This window comes from Mustela putorius, unplaced genomic scaffold (genome assembly GCF_011764305.1).
Source record: "Mustela putorius furo isolate JIRA1106 unplaced genomic scaffold, ASM1176430v1.1 tig00000281_pilon_pilon_pilon, whole genome shotgun sequence".
Lineage (NCBI taxonomy): Eukaryota > Metazoa > Chordata > Mammalia > Carnivora > Mustelidae > Mustela > Mustela putorius.
In genome coordinates this window covers 32,695,333-32,718,105 of record NW_025421343.1, presented here as the reverse complement: position 1 = coordinate 32,718,105, position 22,773 = coordinate 32,695,333, and the positions used below count along the sequence as shown (strand labels likewise).

The 22,773-nt window shown below is 54.6% G+C and overlaps 1 protein-coding gene across 3 annotated transcripts in view; it reads left to right on the top strand.

Annotated features, from left to right (window-relative positions):
* Positions 1-22,773, top strand: part of KLHL29 (kelch like family member 29) — a 297,199-nt gene that overhangs the window by 150,888 nt on the left and 123,538 nt on the right. For 2 of the 3 annotated variants that reach the window (XM_045079323.1, XM_013052954.2), the window contains one exon: positions 9,299-9,628. In XM_045079323.1, the coding sequence (XP_044935258.1) occupies positions 9,344-9,628 (285 nt within the window). In that variant the 5' untranslated portion in view covers positions 9,299-9,343. Of the gene's footprint in view, positions 1-9,295; positions 9,629-22,773 lie in introns of all 3 variants that reach the window. The other variant, XM_045079322.1, reaches the window with a different exon arrangement.

The window sequence follows — 22,773 nt, the reverse complement described above, 5'->3', positions numbered from 1 at the left end:
CCTCAGAGCCATCCCGCAGCCGTCAGACGCTACTTACTCGGGGAAATAAAAGCGTGGTGGAGTCTCTCCCAAGGAAGATAATATCCTGTCACGGGCAGTGGGATCTGCCGGCCATGTGACGGCCGTTCCCTAATGTTTCCAAATAGACTTTTGAATAGACTCTTGTCTAGAAGAAAGCAAATTGCAAGAGCATTTTTGGCAGCCAAATAGAGAGCGTGCATCAGTCTCTCTTCCCTGCAACTCTTCTTGCTGGGTCTGGCTCCAGGCACCGAGTGGGATTTATTCATCGGCTCGGGTCACTGGTGAACACCATTTGCTGTGAGGAGAGATCTCGTCAAATTAGTCAATTCTGCAAGATTTGGAATAATCAGGCGTGCCTGAGAGGCGGCCTGCGAGACAGCAGAAGGCCTGCTTGGAGAAGGGAGGTGATGGCAAAGTCTAGCTCCCAGGGCTGCAGTCGTGTGTTTGCAGGGCTGTGGGAAAGCGGGCTCCAGATTTCAGGGATTCTGCTCTCCGCGGAGCCCCCAAGAATAGGGAGTCAGAGGAACAAAGATGGCTTCTGGTAATGATAATCGTGGCTCATCCCCCCGTAAGTGATCAAACTGGGCCCGCCATAGCAGCCCCATCGATCCCGATGTTTACGAGCCCCTAATTTATACACGTCTCCCTTCTTCCCCCCATTTATGCGGATATTATGTTGCCAACTGTCAGTTCCAATATCTTTTTTATTTTTCATTATCACCATTATAATGATTTACACCAGTAGCAATAGCACAAATGCCTCGTCAATTAGTCCCATGAGAAAAGTCTCTGAATCGTGTGCGTCTCTTCGAAAAAAAAAATCGCTACATCAAAACCCACAGCCAGATTTCTCAAAGCAAAGGTGCACACGGGAAGGGAGGGAAATGAGAGGCTTGTTCTTTTAATATTGTTCATCTAAAACGGGCGCTGGATACCACCTTCCCGAGGCAGAGAGATTGCTTTTTGCGTGAGCAATTGTGCCCAGAAAAGGAATCGGTGGCATTTTTCCTGAAACCTATCATCAGAAAAGCATTTTGAAACATTTGTCTTTTTAGGTCATGTATTAAGCCCTGTAATTATGGATTATGGCTTTCCCCCAAAATACCTCTGCCCCCCAGCGCCTTCCGAGGACCATGGCGCAGTGGTGAGCCTTGCCGGGTGTCAGAAGGCCTGGGCCCTAGGGCCGACTCCGGTCCTGCTAAGAGGTGGATCTTGGGCTGGCACGTCTGGGGCTGTAACCTGTAGCTGAGTCCCCCACTGAGGATCCTATAAAAAAGGCAGATTCCTCCTCAGTAGTGCTGGGACAGTGCCTGTGATTCTGTACTCCCACAAGTACCTGGAGGCATGCTGCAGACCACAGTCAACGCTGCCGGTTAGTGGGCACAAACCACTACCCCTGCCCTGGTCTCTTCTTCTGCCTCACTCATGAAATGCGAGCGTCAAGTGTATCCCAGCCTGCACAGCCGGGCTGTCGTGAGAAGCACATGATGTGGTGGCTTGCCAAGAACCCAGCAAAGGGAAAGAGTGGTGAGCCTATAAGGCCATACAGTTTTTGCTGTGACCGCTGCTGGACCTTTCATGCCGGGACCCCTCCCTACCCTCCCCTGAGGCCAGTCCACCCACTGGTCTGGGGTCTGTTGGGTTGTGTCTCCCCCAAAGCTCCGGATGGGCCAAGACCTGGGAAATAAAGCAGGTGCCCAGTCTTCCCAGGCTGCCTGGTAGAGGCTGCCTGTGGCTCCAGACCTTGGAGCTTAGCAGGTCTTGGCAGAACCTGCCAGCAACTAAAACAGAGGGCTGGAATGAGCCACTTTGGTCTGGCACTTGGGCTGGATACTCTCCACACTTGCCCTGCTGAGAGAGTGACTGATGGTAGGGGGAGTGGGGGGAGGGGGACGGGCAGGTTCACACGAGGACCCTCATGGCTGGGCGAGGTAAGGTAGAAGCAAAAGGTCCTTCCAGAGCAGAGAGGAAGTGTGACTGTCTCCATCCACTGGGGCTTTGGTATTTGAAGAGAAAAAAACTAACTATAAAATCATACCTCGGGTCACGCATCCTACAGAAGACCAGGCAGAGGCTGCTGTTAGCCTGTGAATGTTCCAGAGCTCCCTTAGTTCCTGAGCAGATCCAAAGGATCCGAAGCAGGCCTCGGGCCCCAGGCCGGCACCTCAGCGTACACCCAGTAGCCACACAGTTCATATCCCCCTCGAGGTTCTCGACACCTACACGCCCCAAGCAAAATCTCTCCCTCAGGGTCCGCGCCAGAACCAGGGTGAGCCGGGTGAGGTGAGTGTGAGGAGGCCTCGCTTCGGGAGCTGAGCAAGTGTGGTGTGGAGCCTGACGCGGTCCTTCTTGCATTCTTCACGCCCAGGCACCTGTATCGCCTCACCTAGTCTCCACCCCACAGCGTGTTCTGAGCTGGAAGGAACTTGCCACTTGGATCCAGGGGCCAAGCCTGTGCCCAGAGAGCCCCAGGGAGGATACCGGGGGAGTCCCGCCTTTAGGGAGCACAGCCTTGCAGGAGCAGCAGCCCCGTGGGAGGAAGAGCATGCCAGGCCTTCACTGGGTCCTAGGCCTGCGTCTGAGCTCCAGGAAGAGAGGGCTGGGCGGACACTGCTTCCTGCAGCCTCAGCCAGAAGCAAGTCTTCTGAGTTAGTGGGGTTTCGCCTGGGCTGGGGGTCAATGGGAGCTGAAGCAACCCCAGGAAGCAGGGAGGCCTGTCCGAGGGGCACCCCAGCTCCCGCCAGCATCCACGCCAAGTCACAGCCGGGCCGGGTTCTCCAGCGCCTGGAGCCTGCCTTTGTGTTGCATTTGCCAATGGTCTTTCGGCTGCTATTTATTATTTTGCTTCAGAAGAAAGGCTAAAAGATGCAGAGAGGGAAAAGAAAATAAGAAAGATGGGCACGGCCTGTTCCAGCCGACTTGGCAGCACGTCTCCTCCAAATGAGGCAATCATACATTTTCCAATCGGGCTGGACAGGCCGTGGCTCATTCCTCAGCTCCCTGTCTGGAGGCAGTGCGGGCTCCCCTACCTTCTGTGGATTAATCACGCCTTCAGGGCCCTCACAGCCGGCGGCCGCGCCTGCATGTCCCTTCATGACATGAGCAAGAGGGGTCATTAGCCACCTGGGCTCCTGGCTACAGCCTGTGCACACGGGCCGGCAATGTGTGTGGCGACGACCGGTGTCCCGAGCACATCGCAGGTGTCTCTGGGTACAGAGCATTGCCGTCCTGATGTGTGCTGTGGTGTGCACGGTGGTCCCGTGCCCCAGACTGGCTGGAAAACACTGGGGACTATGGCGCACGCACCTCTGGATTAGTTACTCATGAATTATTCACAGGGAGGAGAACCTCCAGGGCAGGGTTGCTGATCTGGGACCCAGTAAGTGTCCGGGAGACTGACAGAGACACAGCGGAGGCACTGGGACTGAGCCTGGGGGTCCTCAGGCTATCTCGGGCTACACCCAGGCTATTCTCAGGCCCTGGATGGTCCAGGCCTTCTGTAAACCTGGGCCCGAGTCTGTCACAGCACCCTGAGGTGCTGGGAAAAGGCAATCTGATGAGGCAGGCCCTGAGGTTCCTGATACAAGCTCCCCCATGTCTCAGATATCCAGCTGAGGATGACCTTTGTCCCACCCAAGTCTGTTCTCCCCCAGGGTCTCTGGAAGGCAGAGCACCCTACAGGGTCCCACGCACCCAGCACGGGGTTCTCGGGGAGTCCGTGGCTGTGTGTTTCAGACACCAGACCACACACAGCTTCATGGTTGGCAGTCTCCTTCGTCCTCATCCTGGAAAACTGGTTCCTGTTGGCCTACCTTTTTCCACCCTGTAGCTTTCAGGCCCCATCATTGCCCAGTGACAGGGCTCTTTGGCCCGTGCAGAGGACTCACGGGAGTCATGCTGGATTCTCACGGTCCAGGGGCAGTAGGGCTGCCCCCTACTCTCTACATAAACAACCTGAGGCAACCCTGAGTTTTCGGAACAAGTGAGGGGTAGTACTGAGGTTCACACTCAGCTCTCTTGACCCCCGACTTGGCTCTCTTTCCACTCCTGGGGACCCAGGTCTGAGTCCTGGAGTGGTCACCGAGAGGTCTGGGCTTACAGAGCAGACAGGACAGTCCCAGAACTCAGACGCCAGCAGCCAGGGGGTTGTGGCCTCACCAAGCAGGGCAGGGAGTGTGGGCCCCTTTGCAGAGAGGCTCTGAATCCCAGCAACTCAGTGACCAGACTGAATGATGGCCAGAGAGGTAGCCCAATACTGGGGCCTGGTCGGGTTTCAGGATCCTACTCGATCAGGAACACAAGAGAGTCCAGCTCTGTGGGGTTCCCAGAGCCTGAACTGGGCCTTAATCCAGGTATAGAGTGAGCCCCAATTTCTGGCAGGGAAGGATGCCTAGGGTAGGCTCCTTAGCCCCAAACTATTTCTTATAGGATTCCAAAGTCCCGACGAAAAAGACATTCATTGCACATTACCCTTTCTATCATTCTAGAGGTGATCTTAAGCGTGTTTTAGAAAATGTAAAAACAAAATAAACACCACCTAAAACTTTGGATCAAATTCTTAAAACAGTTTCTTCTAAGCAGAAGATGGCTCCTTTTCAGAGGGCGTGCAAAACCGGAAAAAAGGAAGCTGTGGCTCGGAGTAGAAGCCGGGCATGGTTCAGATCTGGGCATCAGCAGCACAGAAGGCCATGTGATGGGGAGCTCAGGGATCTAGAGACGGGTAGTGAGAGGATGGTTCGGGACAGGAGCTAGAAGTACACCCAACACTCAGGGAAACGGCTCTGCTCAGGCTCCCCTCCGTGCCTTGGTGGAGGGCCCTGTGCCAGGCTCCTCCAGCTCGCCGGCAGCCTGCCGGGAGAAGGTGCTCACCTTGACAAGGGAGCACATCTGTGTGTCTTGTCTGTAATTGCTTGACCTGTCTTGTCTGAGGTGCCCTGTCCACAGGGGGCCCCCACCCGCCCCGACGGGCACGTCCTGCTGCCGTCCCCCCCACCACCACCACCCCGGGCACAGGTGTGGACACACAGGACCTTTTTGACACGCTGGCTCTGTGCCCGGCAGGAAATATTAAAGTTGCCCCCGCTGGAGCTGGCGCGCTGCCGACTCACGGTGCAGCCCATGTCTTGCATTCCGTCCGAAAGGGGAAATTAAATTGAGGAATGAAGTCTAACCCACATCTGGCAGGCAAGGCGTTGACCTTTGTCTTGAATACGCTTCATGAGGCTCAAACCAGACCGTGGGGCCTCCAGCTGCCTGAGCCCCCCCTAACCCCACTCTAGTATGGTACAGAACCTGGAAGAGACGCGCAGTGGGCGGGGCAATGGGGGGTGCAGGCTGCTGGGACCGTGGGGTTCGTGAAGCTCATTGCTCTACAGCAGGCAGTCCCAGAGGCAGCGAGCCGACGGGCTCTGGGGCATCAGAGGCATCCTTGGCGCCAAGGAGGCCCCATTGACCTGCTCCCAGGCGTGTTCTGTGGGCACATCTCAAGTCTGTCCTGCTTCTCTCCGTCCACACCAGCTGGAAGGAGATGATTTCCTTGACAGCATGTGAAGTTGGGTTGTTTTGTGGGAATGTAAGTGCTGACTTAGGGTATCAGTCGGGCTGGGCGAGGCTTCAGTAACCAGTAACCTCGCAATCTCAGCGCCTTCACACGATGAAGATTTATGTCCCAGTCGTGCCAAGTCCAACGCTGGTGGGGCAAGCCTCTTGCACCTCCAAGGTTTCCCTGGCAGGTGAAGGGGGCCGAGGTTAGTAGAAAGTGCTCTTAAAGGGCCAGGTCTCGGAATGTCTCCATCTCCTCCCCACTGATTCTAGCTGCCTGAATTCCGATGTGTGATTCCCAACCTGACTGCAAGGGAGGCAGTGGGGAGGTCTTCCTGGTTGGAGAGAGGTCACGGTGTGGTGAATCTCATGGCATTGTCTCCGCCATACTTAGGATCCAACCCAGGGAAACTGCCCTGAGGCACTGATCATTAGGAAGAGCCTTGCAGGGGAATCCTGGGAAACAGGAGCCTAAGCGGTGGTGTCCAGCCGACCCTGAACGTGCAGAGATTCCATTCTCCATCGGAGCCGTCCTTGGAGGCTGCAGGTGTGACCTACCAGGAAGATAGGGCATTTCCTGACCGTGGTACCTGCATGGAATTTCCAGTACCTGAGCTTCTCCCTTCACACAAATGTGCTGGTCTCTTCTACAAACACTCCCCAATTAAGAAGAAATAGTTGTTTATTCATTCAGCAAATGTGTACTGAACACCCTTCACCTGTGTTATGTGCTAAGGTTACAAAGACAATAAGCAGGGACTGTTCTCAAGGTAGCAAATATACCCCAATCATTAATGCTGGGATAGTGGTGGGGGCCAGGGGCCCTCTTGCCTGATCTGGAAGAAGTGGGTCAATGCAGCCTCCTAGAAGAGTTAGTGCCTGAGCTGAGTCATAACAGACATGCAGGTCTTGGCCGTGGAAAGAGTGGGATTCCATTCCTGGCAAAGGAGCTACATGGGCTTGAACCCCAAGCTGAGAGACGGCATAATGCCTTCAGAAACTAGTAAGGTGTTGGGAATGGCCAGGCATTGCCTCTGGGGTGGGAAGAGTGAATGAGTGTTGATGCTAGAATACTCTGGTGTCTCCTGGACCACACTGAGAAGCCTGGACCTTATCCTGAAGGATAGGATTTAAAGCAGGAGAATAAAGTATGATGATCAGACTTGTGCTTTAAAAAAAAAAAAAAAATCACAAGGTTAGGGGCACCTACGTGGTGCAGTTGGTTAAGCATCTGACTCTTGGTTTCAGCTCAGGTTATGATCTCAGGGTCATGAGATCGAGCCTTGCATCAGGCTCCACGCTCAGCACGGAGTCAGCTTAAGACTCTCTCTCCGTCTCCCTCTGCCTCTCCTCCCACCCCCTCTGGTGCACGCTCTTTCTCTCTTTCTAAAATAAATCGATCTTTAAAAAATAAAAAAGTGACAAGGGCAGTTGGGTAGCGAATGGGTAAAAAGAGCAAGACTAGAGCAGAGAGACGTGGAAATAATGTATGTGGGACACAACACATCGGGGCGGTGGATATGCAGAGGGAGGGATATGCAGACTTGAGAAGCAGCTGGGGCGACAGAGTTGAAGACCCCGCTGTTGAATATGTGGATGGAGGTGAGGACATGGGCTTGCAGAGCTGGCAGGACCTCCTGTCTGCAAGATGGAATCCCCGAGATTGAGGGGGCAAAAGAACAATGAGTTAATTCTGGGACATCCAGTGTTGGGGCACCTGGCAGGGGGGCAGCCAGTATTTCAGACGGTGGGGCAGTGGGTGTGCTGTGCAGGAGGGCCAGGGAGCCAGCCATGTAGCCTTGAGCGCCATTAGGGAGACTGTCTGAGGAGAGTGTGTAGGGGGGGAAGGAAGAGGAGGAAATCATGGAACTCCAAGGATGAGCCGACGAAGAGTTGCTTGCCAAGGAGAACCCAACGAGGAGAGAGCGTGAGAAACCACCGAGAAGAGGTTTCGAGAAAGAGAGGGAGAGAGCCACCTGCCCAAGGTGAGAGAAGACAAGGCGAGAGTGACCCATGAGTGACCTCGGTGAGACAGACTCCCAAGGAGTGGCCAGAGTGGAAGCCCCGTCAGAGCAGGCTGCGGCCTAGGCGGGACGGAGAACGGTTTCGAGAGCTATTGAAGCAACTCTCTCCAGAGAAGTCTGTGAGGGGGTGGTCGAAGGGGGATTCTTTTTTATCTTTTATTATGTGATATTGAGTAGATGGAAAAATGATGTCGTGGCGTTGTGTAAGCTCTGAAGCATAATGATAAAATAAACAAGAAGCACCCTGTCCGCTTTAAGAGGTCACGGTCAGCTCTGCTTGGGCCTGCTCCTTGTGCCTGGCAGGGGGAGCTGTGCCGAGGGAGGGGCCAGTGGCCACGAGGGCCCTGCAACCACAAGGAGGACATAGGGAACAGGTCACAAGGGGTAGGTCCAGGCGCTGGCTCTGTGGTCTAGAAGCTGACAACTAGACCTGGTGCGCAAAGACCAGAGTGACAGAAATGTTTAAAAGAGGTAGCCTATCCACCCACTAGCCGGTAATTCCAGAGCCCCCCGACCCGGGTTCCCGCTGTGATGGAGCTGACTTTGCAGGATGGGAAAATGAGCCAGAAGCGACCCCGGACCTCCAGGCGCTCGCTCCCCAGACAGGAAGTGATTGCAGAATAAAAAGAGTTAAAACCGAGCTGGAGCAGTGGCCCGAGGTGAGGATGTGATGTGCAGGACAGTTGCCACCCCAACCTCTTGACCGCTCTACCATTGACCAGACTCTACCATTCTCTCTCCCCTCGGCATCAGGCTTGCTGTGGCCCCTCTGGCTGAGTTGGCCCCTCCTGTATCTTTACATCCTTCATGACCAAGGTGACATTGGACCCAGGCTGGACAAGAAGCCGGCCAAGTCACCGTAATGCAGAGCAAAGCCCAGTCCTTGTGATACAGGAGGCCATCGGTGTCCTGGTGTGTCTGGGTCTCCATGACAACACGGAGGGCCTCCCGTTCAGACACTCAGGAAGGTCTCATGGGAGATGTCTGGTTCTCAGGGAGCATGGGGGTCTCGAGCCAGCGACTACATCATAGGGTTGTAAAGCACTTCTAACGCCCCGGGGCTTAACACCTTTTCAGACTGCAGTCCCGCATGGGCGACAGCCTGAAGGTCAGAGATCCTGGCCCCCTTCTCCCTTCCTATGTCTCTGACGTCAGGAAAGTCGCTTATGCTCAACCTGCAACCTGGTCCTTAAGCTGGGATGAGCCATGCCTGGCCAGCTCACGGGCGACTCGAAGGATACAGTGAGGTTTACGGAAAGGGTGTTGTCCGCTAGGAAAGAAGTCTACAGCTGCGGCTGCTCTCCCCGTCATAGGGTTGGGGGATCCCCAGGATCTTGCTTCCACGGTGAGGACGGTGGGATAGAATCCCAACCACAGTTAAAACGGGCACACGCATCTTTCAGGGCAGTGTGGCCCTGCGGACAGAAAGCATCGCTCTTCAGCTGAGACTGGGTTCGAATCTTGTCTACTACACTTTGGTCACGTGATCCCAGACAAAACATTTATCCCCCCAACCCCACCCCTGTGACACTAAGCTAATGGCCCATGCATTGCGGGCTTGCCGTGAACATGAGATCAGCTATCGTTGGAAAGCCCTTCTTTGCACACAGAGAAGGTGCTTCCTAGATGCCGACGGGCGTGGCTGCCCACCTGGCATCCTAGCAGGGCTGCCATTGGTCTAAATCGCCCTCCTCTCCGCTCTGTGCCAGCAGGTCCGGCCTCTGTTTCCCTGTGAGCAGCAGCCACGGCCCAGCAAGATGTCCCGGCATCACAGCCGCTTCGAAAGAGATTACCGGGTGGGCTGGGACCGCCGCGAGTGGAGCGCCAACGGGACGCATGGGACCACCAGCATCTGCAATGCCACGGCCGGGGCCGGGGGCGGTACAGCCAGCAGCCTCAGTGCCCGGCCCGGCCTCCTGCCGCTGCCTGTGGTGCCCTCCCGGCTGCCCACACCTGCCACAGCCCCGGCTCCCTGCACGACGGGCAGCGGCGAGGCCATCACCAGCCTCGTGGCCAGCTCTGCCTCCGCCGTCACCACCAAGGTAAGCCTGGTGGCCTCCCTGAGCAGGAGCTGGGCACGGGGGCCCTCTAACCCCGAAGGCGGGGGCCGGCTCCATGGGCTCACAGCCTGGGCCCTGGCCGCCGTGTCCTGCGGCCACCGTGTTCCCCAGGGTCTTGGCGTCCCGGGAGCTGGGCCGACCAGCCGTTGATCGTTCACATGGTTTCACGTGCTGTAAAGTGTCTGTCTGTGACTAACCTGTAAGACAAGCAGGTCTGAAGCTGCTCACTGTTTTTTGCCACATTAGTTCAGTGCGTGTAGGGATGGTGACCTCCAAGTTGGCCATAAAGATTCCCTAAATCGGCGACTTGAGACCACGCGAGTCCTCCTGCAGTGCCAAGTGACTTGGGTTTGCAAGAAGGTAGTGACCAGCAGTAAGGCATAAATGGTCCTAAATCTGCCACTTATTGACGACTCCGCTGAGAATTCTCCCAGACATTGCGTCTTCCCGGTCTCAGACAACCGCGTGAATCGGTGCGGTTGTCCCCCGCCTGACGGCTGGGGACGCTGAGACACGCCAAGTCTGTGAGAGCTGGTCTGAGGCTGCGCCTTCCCTGGGGACCCAGGCCTCGAGCCCCAGCAGTCCGCTTTGGGGCATTTGCTCCCTTCCAAAGGCAGCTCCCGTCTTGGGGGCTGAGCTCCCAACAGAGAGTCTGAAATAGAAATGACACCAAGGCTCTTGCCTGGCTTCAGGCCAAGCTGGTCCCCCTTGCGCCGCTCGGAGCCCCTCAGGCAGCTGGAGCCCCTCGGGGACGGGCCCATGCTGGGGGGCAGGAAGCCCCATTTATGACCGTCCTGTTTCCTTGGCCGGGCAGGGGCTCTGCAGGCCACCCTTGCCTCCGCCAGCCGTTCCGGGCGGCCTCCGGGAGCCCCTCCAAGCCGGCATGTGTGCAGGCGTCTGCGTGCGGCCAGTGCTGGCTTCCCTGCTCTCGGAAAAGTTGCAGGAGAAGCAGAAGGCGGGGGAGGCCCGGCGTGGCCATTGTGCGGTGGCCGTGGTGTGGGAAAGCCGCGCTCCAGGTGTGCTGCGCCTTTGTCTCCGTGATTTTCAAAACCCCCTTTCAGCCCTGCTTCCCATTAATAACGGAGCGCTGCCGGCCCAGAGCCCAGCGGAGGCCGAGACAATGGAGCTAGCGGAGGCCAGCGTGGAGCACGCGGACATCTTGCTGCAGTGCCTTATTGATTTTATTTTCCTGTTATGAAAACACCTCCCCACAGAGGTGGGGAGGGAAGGAATGTCGGACTGGGGCGGTGGGGACAGAGGGTTATTTGGGCACAACACCCACAGACTGGCCGAATGCATTCCTCCCCTGGACGCCAGCCCTCAGGACTGGCCTGATGCGGTGACCTCTGCCTGGCCGAGCCAGCCGGCCTCCCCACCAGCCACATCTGGCAGCCGCTCAGGAAGGCCAGCTGTTGGCCATCTGGACAATGGCAGCTTCTGGAACTGACCGCTGGGGGCTCCAGGTCGGCAGACAGAGAAGCTGGAGCGGGGAGCCCACTTGATGATTTTGGCCCTCTCTGGAGGGAGACCTTTTAAGGGATGCTGTGGGTCTGCATGCGGGACAGGGGTTGGACCCTCCAGGCCGGGGTGCTGGAAGGCATTTGGCGATGAGGGCCCCTCCCACAGGGCTCCCCTGCCCACACAGCCCTTGCTTTGCTCCCATGCAGCTTGATAGTCAGCAACCCTCACCGGCAGGGCCCCAAACCACAGCACATGGGGGGCCAGGAGCCCAGCCTTTGATAGAAAACAGCATCTGGGGAGGACTGCCCTGGGGGGCTGGGAGGGGAGAGGGGGCGAGAGTTCATGCCTGTGGGACAACCAGCTCCTTGGCACATGTCCTCTCTGGAGCCATCTCCAGCCCAGCTCCAGACCTGCAGGAGCTGGTCCAACCAAACAAAGGTGCCTGCTTCCACCCTGGGTTTTTCGAGGTGCTCAGGAGAACGGGATGTGCAGGGGAGAGGGAGGGCAACAGCCAGCCACAGCTTCTGTCCAGGACACTGCCATTGAATTTAGGCCATGGTGCCTCTCTGCCCTCTGGCCAAGCAGCAGCCCCCGCCAGACGCCTGTCGCCCAGCCTATTTGTCTAACCCCATGCCCGCACCACATCATTGACAGGCACACCCAAACCAATGTATCTGTGGTTGCCCTGGTCAACAGGCTGCGTCTTTACCGAGTAGCCAAGGCCTAGCTCTGGCCCTCGGGGAACACACAGGTCAGGATATGACAGGTCTTAGCCTGGCCGGTGTGACCAAATGACCCGAGAATGTTTCTCCCGTTGAGGTTATGGGCAGAGGCAGCATAGAGTTTTGGATGAAGACAGACTGTGGCACCAGCCGGGGTTTGACTTCTGCCCTATGTCTTGCTCACTAAGCAGCCCTGGACAAGCAACATGACCTCTCTGGGCCTTGCTTCTGTAAAACAGGGATGGGTAGTAGCACCTGTCTACCAGAGTTGTTGTGAACCTTGTGTGAGTTCAAACATATATACGGCGCTCAGAATAGAGCTGGGCCTGGCACGTGGCTGTCGTCACCCCCACCACTATTGTCACTGTCCCCCAGGAGAAGCCTAGGACACCTTCTCTCCCCTGTAGAGAAGAGGGATCATTTCTAACCTCACCAAGAGAAAAAGGTGAGTCTTCCTATAAGAAACAGGAGCTGGGCCCCAGGCAGGAGGAGAAAGCAAATTGTGTTTCTGAGTGGTTAGAGCTCACGTTGATCTGTGACATGGAGGCCTGACATGACCACGGTGACATCGTGGCAGCAAGAAGAGCTAGAGGGGGAGCACCCACACCCCCAACTGACCTCTAGTCAGCGTCGCCTAGTGAGCTTGATGATGGAGTGAAGGGGTTTTAAAGCCTTTTCAGCCACGGGACCCCTTCCTCCAAGGAAAGTGCAGTGTGTACACACGGCTGAGACCCCACTCTGGTGGAGGGGGGCTGAGGAAGGGGGCTTCATGGGAGCCAGGAGCAGAGCCCCATGTTCCTGCTACCCTGGAGTGTGGCAACAGGGGCTAGAGCATACTGGCCTGGCTTCCTCGGTGAAGGGTCAGGTGCCACATAGGGGCTGGTCTCACCCAAGGACTCAGGCAAAGGTCCCCACTATGACTCTCAGGCACAAGTGTTAGTGCTGTCAGGCCTGAGCGAGCCCCTGGGCTGGGCATGGAGCAGGGTGTCACATCTCTCTGAGGGCTGGGGGTGACTGCTGACATCTTATACCATCCTACCCATGCAGAGATGGCCTGCCCCTCTCCTGCCCCGAGGCCCATGGGCCTGGTCCCCCACTCACTCTCAGTACTGGGGCAGCTTCCTCCACACTGTGGGAGACAGTCCCAGGTTTCCCGGGGTAGGGAAGGCTGTCTAGGCTCCCTGCCAGGGGCTGGTGAGTGAGGTGATGACAATTTTTTCTGTCACTGCTGCCTTAGGCCTGAGTTGATTTTTATGTTTCTTCATTTTCCTGTGGCCTGAGGATTTCTTACTGGTCTTTGATGAAAGGCCAGTTGGACAAGCACAGATTCTGGGGCCACTGAGGCGGGGGAGGCTGTGACCAGATGCAACACACACTCACACGCACACACACGCACACTCACACACAAGTCCCCCGAGCCTAAGAGAGACACAGAGACCATGCCCTCCGGCCTCTCTGTTTTGCCGGTCGGGAGAGTGAGGCCAGAGGAAAGAGGGCTTGTGGAGGGCCAGCGGTGAGTGAGGAGCGGACCGCCGGGGCTGGCTCCTCTGCTCCCCGCAGGCCACCTGGCTCAGTGCGTTCTCCATGGTAACCGTTAGTGCAGCCCCGTGACGATAACTTTTCCAGCCCTTCAACCACCTACCTGACAGCAGACACGAGTCTGCAAGAAAATGGGCGGGTGTCCCTCTTGGGTGAGGTGGGGAAGTGCAGCCCCAAAGGTTCCGCCGACTCTACAGGGCAGAGCCGGTGAGCGCTCCAGGCTGTCGCCTCAGTCGGAACCGGGTTTGAATCCCACCTCTGCCTCCTCACAGCTGACTATGTCTCTGAGTCTCACTGTCTCTAAAGTGGGAATAAGAATAGTATCTTCCTCGTGAGGAGGTTGTGAGGATTGGATAAATCAGGATGTGTGGGAAAGCTTAGAGCGGCACCTGCTATCCATCAAGCACTCCATAAAAGTCAATTTTAAAAGCTTCATCAGAGATCGGGCTGGACCAAGTGTCCAGACACGTGGGGTAAAACCAGCCCCCTGGAGGCTGGTGCTGGTGGGAGCCCTCCGAGGACCATCTCCTCCCCTGACTGGAGAGGCCTGAGGACTCCGAGAGCTGGGACAGCCCTGCGCCCAGCCCGGCATGGCTACTCTGGGCTGCAGACCGTCCAGCCCCGCCCCCACCCTAAGGAGGGTGGCCCCAAGGAGCAGAAATGAGGCTCCGAGGCCAGGCCTCTTTGCGGGGTGGAGGGGAAGCCCGGCTGCCCCGCAGTTCCTGCTGCGTGAAATTTAAATTATTCTCGGCAAACCTGCCTGACAGATGAAACAGAAAAGGGACGGCTTCATAAAATGCAATTTTGTTCTTGAAAGAATGGACTTTGCAGAATCCTGGCTGATGTCTGTGAAATGTGTCGGGGGCTTTTTTCCTTGTGGTCAGGAGCGCTCATGCTGAAACATTCCCGTCGTTCCTCGGAGCTGAGCCCTTGAAAATAAATCTGGGCTGGGGAGAGAGAGACTTAGCCGGTGTCGGGGGCCCGAGGAAAACCAAAAGGGGGTATGAAATCTGTAGGCTCCGTCCTCGGAGCACCAAACAACCCAGACTTTTTTCTTTTTACTTTTATGAGCATTTGGGGCTTTCGGGGTGATATTTGTCATTAGAGAGACAGCCCTGGCCACAGTGTCTTTCCCCCATCCACTCTACGGTGTGTGGAGAGCTGCCCCTCCTGGGGGAGAGGAGCTGGGAATCGTGTGAAGGACCCCGAGGCCCCACCCGGCGGGCCCCTCCCCCTCGCGGGGTTCCGCAAATCCGTGAATGGATAAGGGATGCGTTGCACAGTTACGGAATGAGAAGCAGACCTCCCTTTCCTCTTGCATTCACACTGAAAATCAAAGGCTGCTGAGAGGGCTCGGTTGGGAGAATCACTCAAGTCCCTTTTGTGGTGCATTTCCAGACTGTGCATGATTTTATCCAGAAGACTGTTCCTGCTCCGTGAATGAGAATGTGTGATTTCCCTTGTGATAAATGATCAGGCACTGATGGTGCGCTGTGAGACAGCTTTTGTGCGTGTTCGTGCCGAGCTAATGGGTTTTGCCTGAACGTGGAGTTGCAGCCACGGTTTGGATTCTGTCTTCATTGACTTAAAACCCATCTGTCAGTCACGAAACGTGTACCATTGAAAAATGCCATGACTTCCAAAGCACCCGTTTCCGAACCTGCCGTGTGGGGAGGGAAGACCTGAAGGGCTTGAGCTTCAGATCTGTGACCGAGGGGGCAAAAAGAGGGGAGAAGACTCTATCTTCATCCGCACTTGTCAGGGGTGAGCCACAGGCTGGGTTCCAGAAGAAAGCTTCCAGGAGAGCCCATTGACTAGAGCTAGATGTGTAGGTAAGTTAGCTTTTGCTCCGGAAAAATCGTCCGAAAACGTAGTGGCTTACTCCTTCACAGTTCTGTTGAGCCGGCCGCCCGTTCTGGTCCAGGCTGGCTTCCTCCTCCGTCTGTGGTCAAGTGCTTTTCAGCTGAGGCCAGCTGATCTAGAACGGCCTCGCTCCCACATCTCTGCTTTACAGACTGCCAACCCATGGGTATCCGTTCTTCTTCCGTGGGGCCTGCTGTCCCCCCTGTGGCTACCTCAGGCTTGTTCACATGTTGTTCTTGGGCTTCCCAGAGCAGCAAGCGGGCAAGGCTCAAAGGCTTCTGTAACCTCTGCTTGAGGTACATTGGCTAAAATCCTACTGGCCACAGAAGTCTCCTGGCCAGGTCACATTCAAGGAGTGGGCAAAGAGACCCTGCATCTTGACTGACGGTGTTATAACACCGCATTGCAGAAGGGCGGGCATATAGGGACAAGAGGATTTATGGTCATTTTTGCAACATACCCCCAGGATTTCCAGCACACTTGCTTAAACCAAGGCTCACATGCCTCTGACAGAAAGGATAGGGTCCATCTGCTACCATCCTCTGCGTGGCCTCGTGTGGGAAATCAGGGGCCCACATGACACATGCACACCAGGGTTACACACCTCCCATCTACACCAAGAGCTTCCTGGTGAGGTCTGAAAGAAGGTGCAGAGCAAGGATTGTGCTGCCAGAGAGGAGAGGCAGCAGGCCCCCAGGGAACCCTGCAGGGTGCATTTACCTTGAGAACCCACTGCTGGCCAGGACATGGCCCTCACGTGACGCTATCACTGCCCCCAGAGTCGGTGGGACTGGGACACTGCTGTTCCTAGGACATCCGCACAGATAAACGCCGACCTGTGGCTCAGAATTTTAAAAATCCACCCCAAGGAGACCACCTTCATGGATTTTGGCCGGTGAATTTCTCCCTGTGGGAATCTACATGGCGATACGTTCTGACGAGCCCGGAATCAGGAAAGGAAGCCAGTTATGTGGTAGTAGCTGAAAAATGGACAAGTGCAATGGCTCTTTCTCCCTAATAGGCTAAATTCTGTGCAATTTCCCAAAAAGCCCTTGGAAAGGCCTCTTCTTAAATTAAATTAAGTTTTCTGCAAACAGCATCATTCAATATGAACATAAATCTACTTCTTATTCACTTTTAATGGTTTTCCCTGTTTTACTTAATTACTCATGTTGCAATTAAACAATTTTTCCCTTGCAAAAGGACAGTATTTTAGCTACATTATGGGTTAAATAGGCTTTGGAGAACTAGCCTGGGATTCTCATCACCATTTATAACATAGTTTTTTATAGGGAAAGTATGTTCCAAAATCTAAACAGCCAAATTACAAATGAACTTTCAGAACCCAACCCGTTTGCTAACTGGGAACTGTCTGTGATGCTAAAAATAACTCAGAGAAATAAACATAAAAAGAAGAGCTGAATACCTCTCGGTGTAATTTGTTCACCGTCAGCATCTACAGATCTTGTTTAATTTCAGGGAAGAGAATGTCCTCCAAACCCAGTCGGACCCTGTCCCTGTTTAACTCACTTTCATGACACAGGCCGCCAAATTGGCCTGAGCCCTCTCAAAGCACCATGCCACCGAGCAGAGTCACTGTGATGCCCCCGCAGAGCTAAAGGGATGTAACCTGGCAGATTACCCGTCAGTTTCAGAAGCCATTGGCTGCCCTGCAGTGAAGGCCCTGGAGGACTCTGGGCTGCTCTGGCTACCAGCTCCGCTCGTCGTGTTCATTTGCATCACGAATTTGCCTCTGTAGGAACCGTAGGCAAGAAACCTCATTTTCCTCTGGAAAATAAAGGCCCTGCGTGCCCATCCACGTGCCCCTGGAGGCTGCTGGTACACGCCTTTCCTGTTGGTGGGGCGAGATCCCTGCTGTTCCAGCCACCTCTCTCCTGCCTCTTCTTGGAGATGGACAAACATGTTGGACCCTCTGGCACCATGAGGGGAGTCCTTAGGACTGGGGATGGAGCAGAGGGCACACCGAAAATAAAAGGCCTATGATCAGCCCCTCTCTCCCTGGACGGCCTCCCTGGCTGCTGGCTGCCACAGTCCCCACATGGGGTCCTCATTAGACCCACTTCTGAAGTCAAGGCATTTTGGTTAAGCATGCTAACCCCCTGCCCCTCACCCCCACACTCCTTGGTCCTTAGAGGCCCCAAAGTCCTCCCCATAGGCCACCGGTTGGGTTGTTCACTGAGCAAGGCTCCTTGCCCTGTCCAAACAGAGCTGGGGTGCTAGAGGGAGTCCCTCACCTGGAGGGGTGAGGAATCAAAGCCCACGGGACTCCCCTTAGCTAAGAGGCTGGTGTTGAGGAGCTGGGGAGAGCTGGAAGGATCCCAGCCACTCCTCCTCTCAGAGTTGACTTCTTTCTTTGAAAAACATGGATTTAAATGGCTGAGAGGAGCCGGGACAAAAGGATAGACTCATGAGCCCGGCTCCATCAATGGCTATCCCAGGTTGGTCTGCTTCCAGCTGGCTATAAAATGTGGACCAAGGACTCCCACACTGAAGGCTCCTTTCCCTCATCAAAAGTATGTTCACCCACCTCTCCCGGTACACTGGCCAGCCCTGGGCCCCAGCTCTGACTTGGCTGTGATCCTCCCTGTGATTCTAGAACAATATCCTAAGGTTACCCTGAGGAAGCTCTTCTAGCAGCAGAGAAATCTTCTGAGTACAGGATAGACTTTTTCTAGGTTAAAAGAAACCCACCTCAGCCCTAAACTGGCCCTGAGGATGATTTCAGACGCTTGACATACTACTTAAAGAATTCCTTCATCAGGTTAGAAGCAGCCCTGAAGTTGGAGGGTTGGGTGTAGGGGTAGGAATAAAAAGGTGGCCAAGCCCACCCATGAGTCAGGTAGCTCTCACTATGGGAGCACAGAAGCTGGAGAACCTCTCCAGGCCTGACAAAGCAACCTTTGAGGTCTGTCAGGGTGTTGCTGGCTGTCTATAAGAATTGCATTTCTTCCTTCCTAACAGGGTCTCAGTTCTGGTCAGGTATCCGCCACTTCTCATGCCTTGGGGAAGTTGAACCCTAGCCTCTCCCGGGATTAGGATGGTTCTAAGCCAGGTGTTGGTGATCCCAATCCTTTTAGCCATTGTTGGTTCAGGAAGGGTTATGTGACCCAAGTATAGCCGTGGAACAGGAGGGTAATACTGTCTGGGGACTTTGGGGAAAGGTTTTCTTCCTTCTGAGGAAGAGTCACAAGAGAAAGGCCATCTTTCTCCCTCTGGACTGTCATGTCTGGACATGATGGCTTGAACCATTATGCTACAAACCTGAGGATGAAGCCAGCACATGAGGAATAGAAAAGAAAAAAAAAAACAAAACAAGAAAATTCCAGAAATATGGAACCAGAGCCCCAATGTGCATTCCTTCCTGCCCCCGGGGCTTCTTGATATGTGACCTAACACATTTCCACACTGTATAAAAAATAAACAAAACACAACTGTGTCCGTTGTGTGGATGCTCTCTGGTGACAGTGTGGGTGCCTTAGTCCATCTCCCAGACCTCGCATGGCACATTGGTTTGCCAAAAACAGCCACAGTGACCTTTGTGAGTGGAGTCTACCTGTTACTTACTCACTTCGGCACTCGCTGCTATGTACAGGGATTCTGCTATCTCTTACTTCCCTGAATGTTGACACCAAAACATAGATTACTCCCGCCACACTCATGTGTTTTCCTGGGACCATGCTTCTGGTTGAGGAAAATCCACCAACACACTGGACGGCCAAACCATGGGTTGGTTACTTGAGAGTTCATCCATACCATTCATTTTAGCCACAACTCCCCAGATATAAGAATTCTCATGCCCCAGGGTCTTTGTACTTGCCACTCACTTTGCCCACCCAGAAAAAAGAAGTCCTATTCATCCAACAGCTGACTACCTCTGTGGTGGGGAGAAGAAAATGCTATTATTTCTCTTGTTCCCATAACACTTTCATTTACGTTCCTACGTAAGGCCTAGAGTATAAGGTCCTTTCCCGTCTATTCATGTGTATGCTTATTAGGCAGTGAACTCCATAGGAATGGGCTCCATGTGATCCCAGCGTATAGAGGTTCTCAGTAAGCATGTGAGGACAGAATGAATGAATTCATGCATGTAAGTTTTACTCATTTATTTGGCCCCTATTTCTGGGGCCGAGAGGATGGACGCCTTTGACTTCACCTCCACCTACATGGTAGGTGAGCTTTCAAACAATGAGTTATGTCTGTGGTTGCCCATGATGAAAATGATGAAGACGGGACCCCTAGGGGGAGCCAGAAGGAAGACTTCACAGGCTTGCAGACCGGCCCGTGTCCTAACAATGTGGCCTGGATATCAGTATGGAGTTTCCATACCAAGGCCTTGCCCTAAGCCCTGCACCCCTTCCCGTTACTCCCAAGGTGTTTGGATTCATGGGATCACAAATACGAGTATTTATTCAGCATTAGTACTTTCCTCTCCAATATTAGTATTTTCTTGGGACTGTTTCCCATTTGCCTGCAATTCTTGGCAGCCTTTTTCATCTGCTTATTTTATTTAAGGCGCTCGCGTAGGAATTATTTTGTTCCAGACACTGTTCTAACGACTTTCCCAACATTCACTTTTAAAATCCCCATCACAGCCCTCTGAGGTACCTACTGTTACCACCATTAGAGACGAGAAAGGCTGGGGCACTTGACTGAGATCACTCAGCAGCCCGGGACTCGTCCCTGGGGAGTGTAGCTCCAGAGCTGGGCATGGAGCTCTCTGTGGGCGCTGCCCTGAACCATCCTCTCTCAATGAAATCTGCTGAAGGGGCCACTGGCTGAACATCTTGCCTTTGACATCTTTCCGTGACGCTCACAGCACCTGGTAAAGAGAGAGCTGCGGGCCACCCACCAAAGCAATTCTGTTCATCAGCAATTTGAAACAACCACAAAAGCCAGGACCGAAGCGCATGTGGGATTTCGTGGTGCAGCCCCATCCCTCCCAGAGGCCCGGCTGCACTTCTGTTCACTTGCTCTCTGGTCAGCTTGACACTCTTTCCTTAACATCCAAGCCATGTGCGCAGCACAGACTCTGCTCAGATGCGGGACATGGGGGACTGTGGAGCCTTGAGGCCATGGCCTCTTTCTTGGGGTTTCTTGTTCTGGTCCATGACAGAGGCCACGACTGGTGTCCACTTTAGTGGCTGCCTTCAGAATGCTTTGGCCTGTTTCATTCCAGAAGAGTGTTCTAGGTCCTCACAACTGCCCACTGATATGGCCCGTGGGCCTGGGACAATACCTGAGCTGAAGGGGGCAGCCCAGGTGGATTCCCACCTGGGCCAGGGAGTGGGGATGCCGCAGAATCGCGGCTAGCCGCTCGCGTCAGACGGGGTTGGAGCAGCCTCGACCTGACGCTGTCTTCTCTGTGAGTCAGCACTGCTCGAGGGGAACAGGGAGAAGGACGAAAGGCTACTCTCTGCTATGGGTCTTGTTACGGTAAAAATGGCAAATCGTATAGCATATGAATTTTACAATGAAAAAGTATTAAAAATAAATAAATGCCACGCCATCCAAAAAGAGGAGACATCTGTGTAAATTCGGGGAACTTTGAGGTGCCAAGTACGCCTCCCGGCACAGGTATGGCCTAAAACCCTGTGCTCTCACACGCCCGCCACGTGAGGAAGCAACTCGGGGCTGCCAGCCTGCAAGACCCTAGACGCGTCCTTGGACAAGCCACCGCCAACCGTCAGCATCACCGACGCTGATGTTTACCGAGTCCTCCTGTGAGCCAGCCGGGGCTCTGCGTGTCTTCGCCCGGGTTAACCCCCTGCATCCCACGAGTGTACGAGGCAGGTGCCCAGCACGACCTCCTGTAACGGCTCAAGGAGTTGATGCAGGGTCCGGCCCCAGCAGGGGAGGGCTGGCTACATCCGTAGGATGCTGCTGCAGCCGGTGGGCTCCTCACCACGAGAAGAAGGCAGGGAGGAGGAAGGACCGGAGCCACCGCAGCTCCCCCCGACGGAGCCCCAGTGCCCTGCCGGCCGTCCACCCAGCCTGGGAGCCTCGGCCGGCCCAGAGCAGAGCAAACGGACTGGCACTGCCAGCACCCCACACACACATCAGGAATATGCTGAGGGTGTGATTTTATTCCCCACAATATTAGGCTGAGGAGAGGATATTGGGCGAAATATATTGTACCCATAATTCATATTAATGGGAATTCAATGGTGGCAACTTGTCATCTGCTAGATTAGAAGGGAATATTGTGAATGTTGTGTTATAAAGGCATTAAAAAGGTCGTTATGAATTGGGTTCCATTGCACCACGTCGCGTTCCTTGTAAATAATTGAGGAAGAAGCCGGTGCTGGGCGTTCGGATGATCCATTTCTGAGATCGCAGCCGCTCCCTCACCAGGCTGAGGGGGCCCCACTGACCCGATATCTCCCACGGCTACCGGGAAAATCTGCACCTGGCATGTCTGAACATTCCGTAAAATGAGCATTATGCTGCCAAACAGACTCTTCCTCCCCGAAGAAGGTAGTAGCTGCCACATCCAACACAAGACTCTAGGTGTTTCTTGAAAAATCTTCCCAAGTCCAGATATTCCTGTTCCTGGAAGTCTGGCTCCCCGGCCAGGGCCAGGTGGGCTCTGGGGGCATGAGCGAGAGTCAGCAGCAGCCTTACCTCCACCACTCACGCCCACCTCTGATGTCCTCGGTGGCAAAGACTGGAGCACCAGGCACCCACATTCAGACAGCTGGTCAAGCATCAGCAGCTTCAGTCCTAGTGGAATGGGCCCTGCTTGGCCAATACCCATCTCCAGTGGGCTTCTCGGGCCTGCTCTGCCACCTGAAGGATCTGTCACCTGCTGTGAAACCATGCCTCCCCTTAGCTCAGACCCCTGGTGTCTCTGTGTGGTCCTGTGAAAGATACACAGGGCTTCCTGGCTAGGGTTCAGTTCTAACTTTTGTTATCAAAGATGAGAATTTGGCTCAGAACAGAGGATTGGCTGCCCCACCCCCTAGGAAAATCTAAAAAGAGATTAGGGGAAGAAGCTCCAAGTCTTTGCCCCATGTGCGGATCTGGGCAGAGCCGGTGTGCACTCGTCCTGCATCTCTGGTGTGGACTGTTCAAAAGCCTCTTTCCCTGACGTGTCCTGCCTGGCAATCCTAGGGACCAAAGAAGTTCCATGACCATTGCCAACTTCATGGGCAGCTGGTCTTATGCAGCTGGTTATTGGTAAATGAGTGACTCTCCCTTGTCATTAGAGGCGTTGAACTGGGATTTCAAATGTGACCTATCAGAAACCAGGGCAGGAGTGACTAGAGAGAGAAGGAGGGGCTGCAGGTCAAGGGGCAGTCAGGCCAAAGATTTGGTTGTTCTGTGGAGGGCAAAAAGAGTCATTGGTTGGCCAACCCCATTAATCAAACCGAGTTGGGATACCTGTTGCCATCAGATATAAGTACTTAACATGCATCCTTGCCTACACCGTGAGAGGACTGGGAACCCAGACTCCAGATCTGAGCTGCCAAGTTCAATTCTGACTCTTCTACTTTCTGGCTGTGTGACCGTTAGCAAGTTACT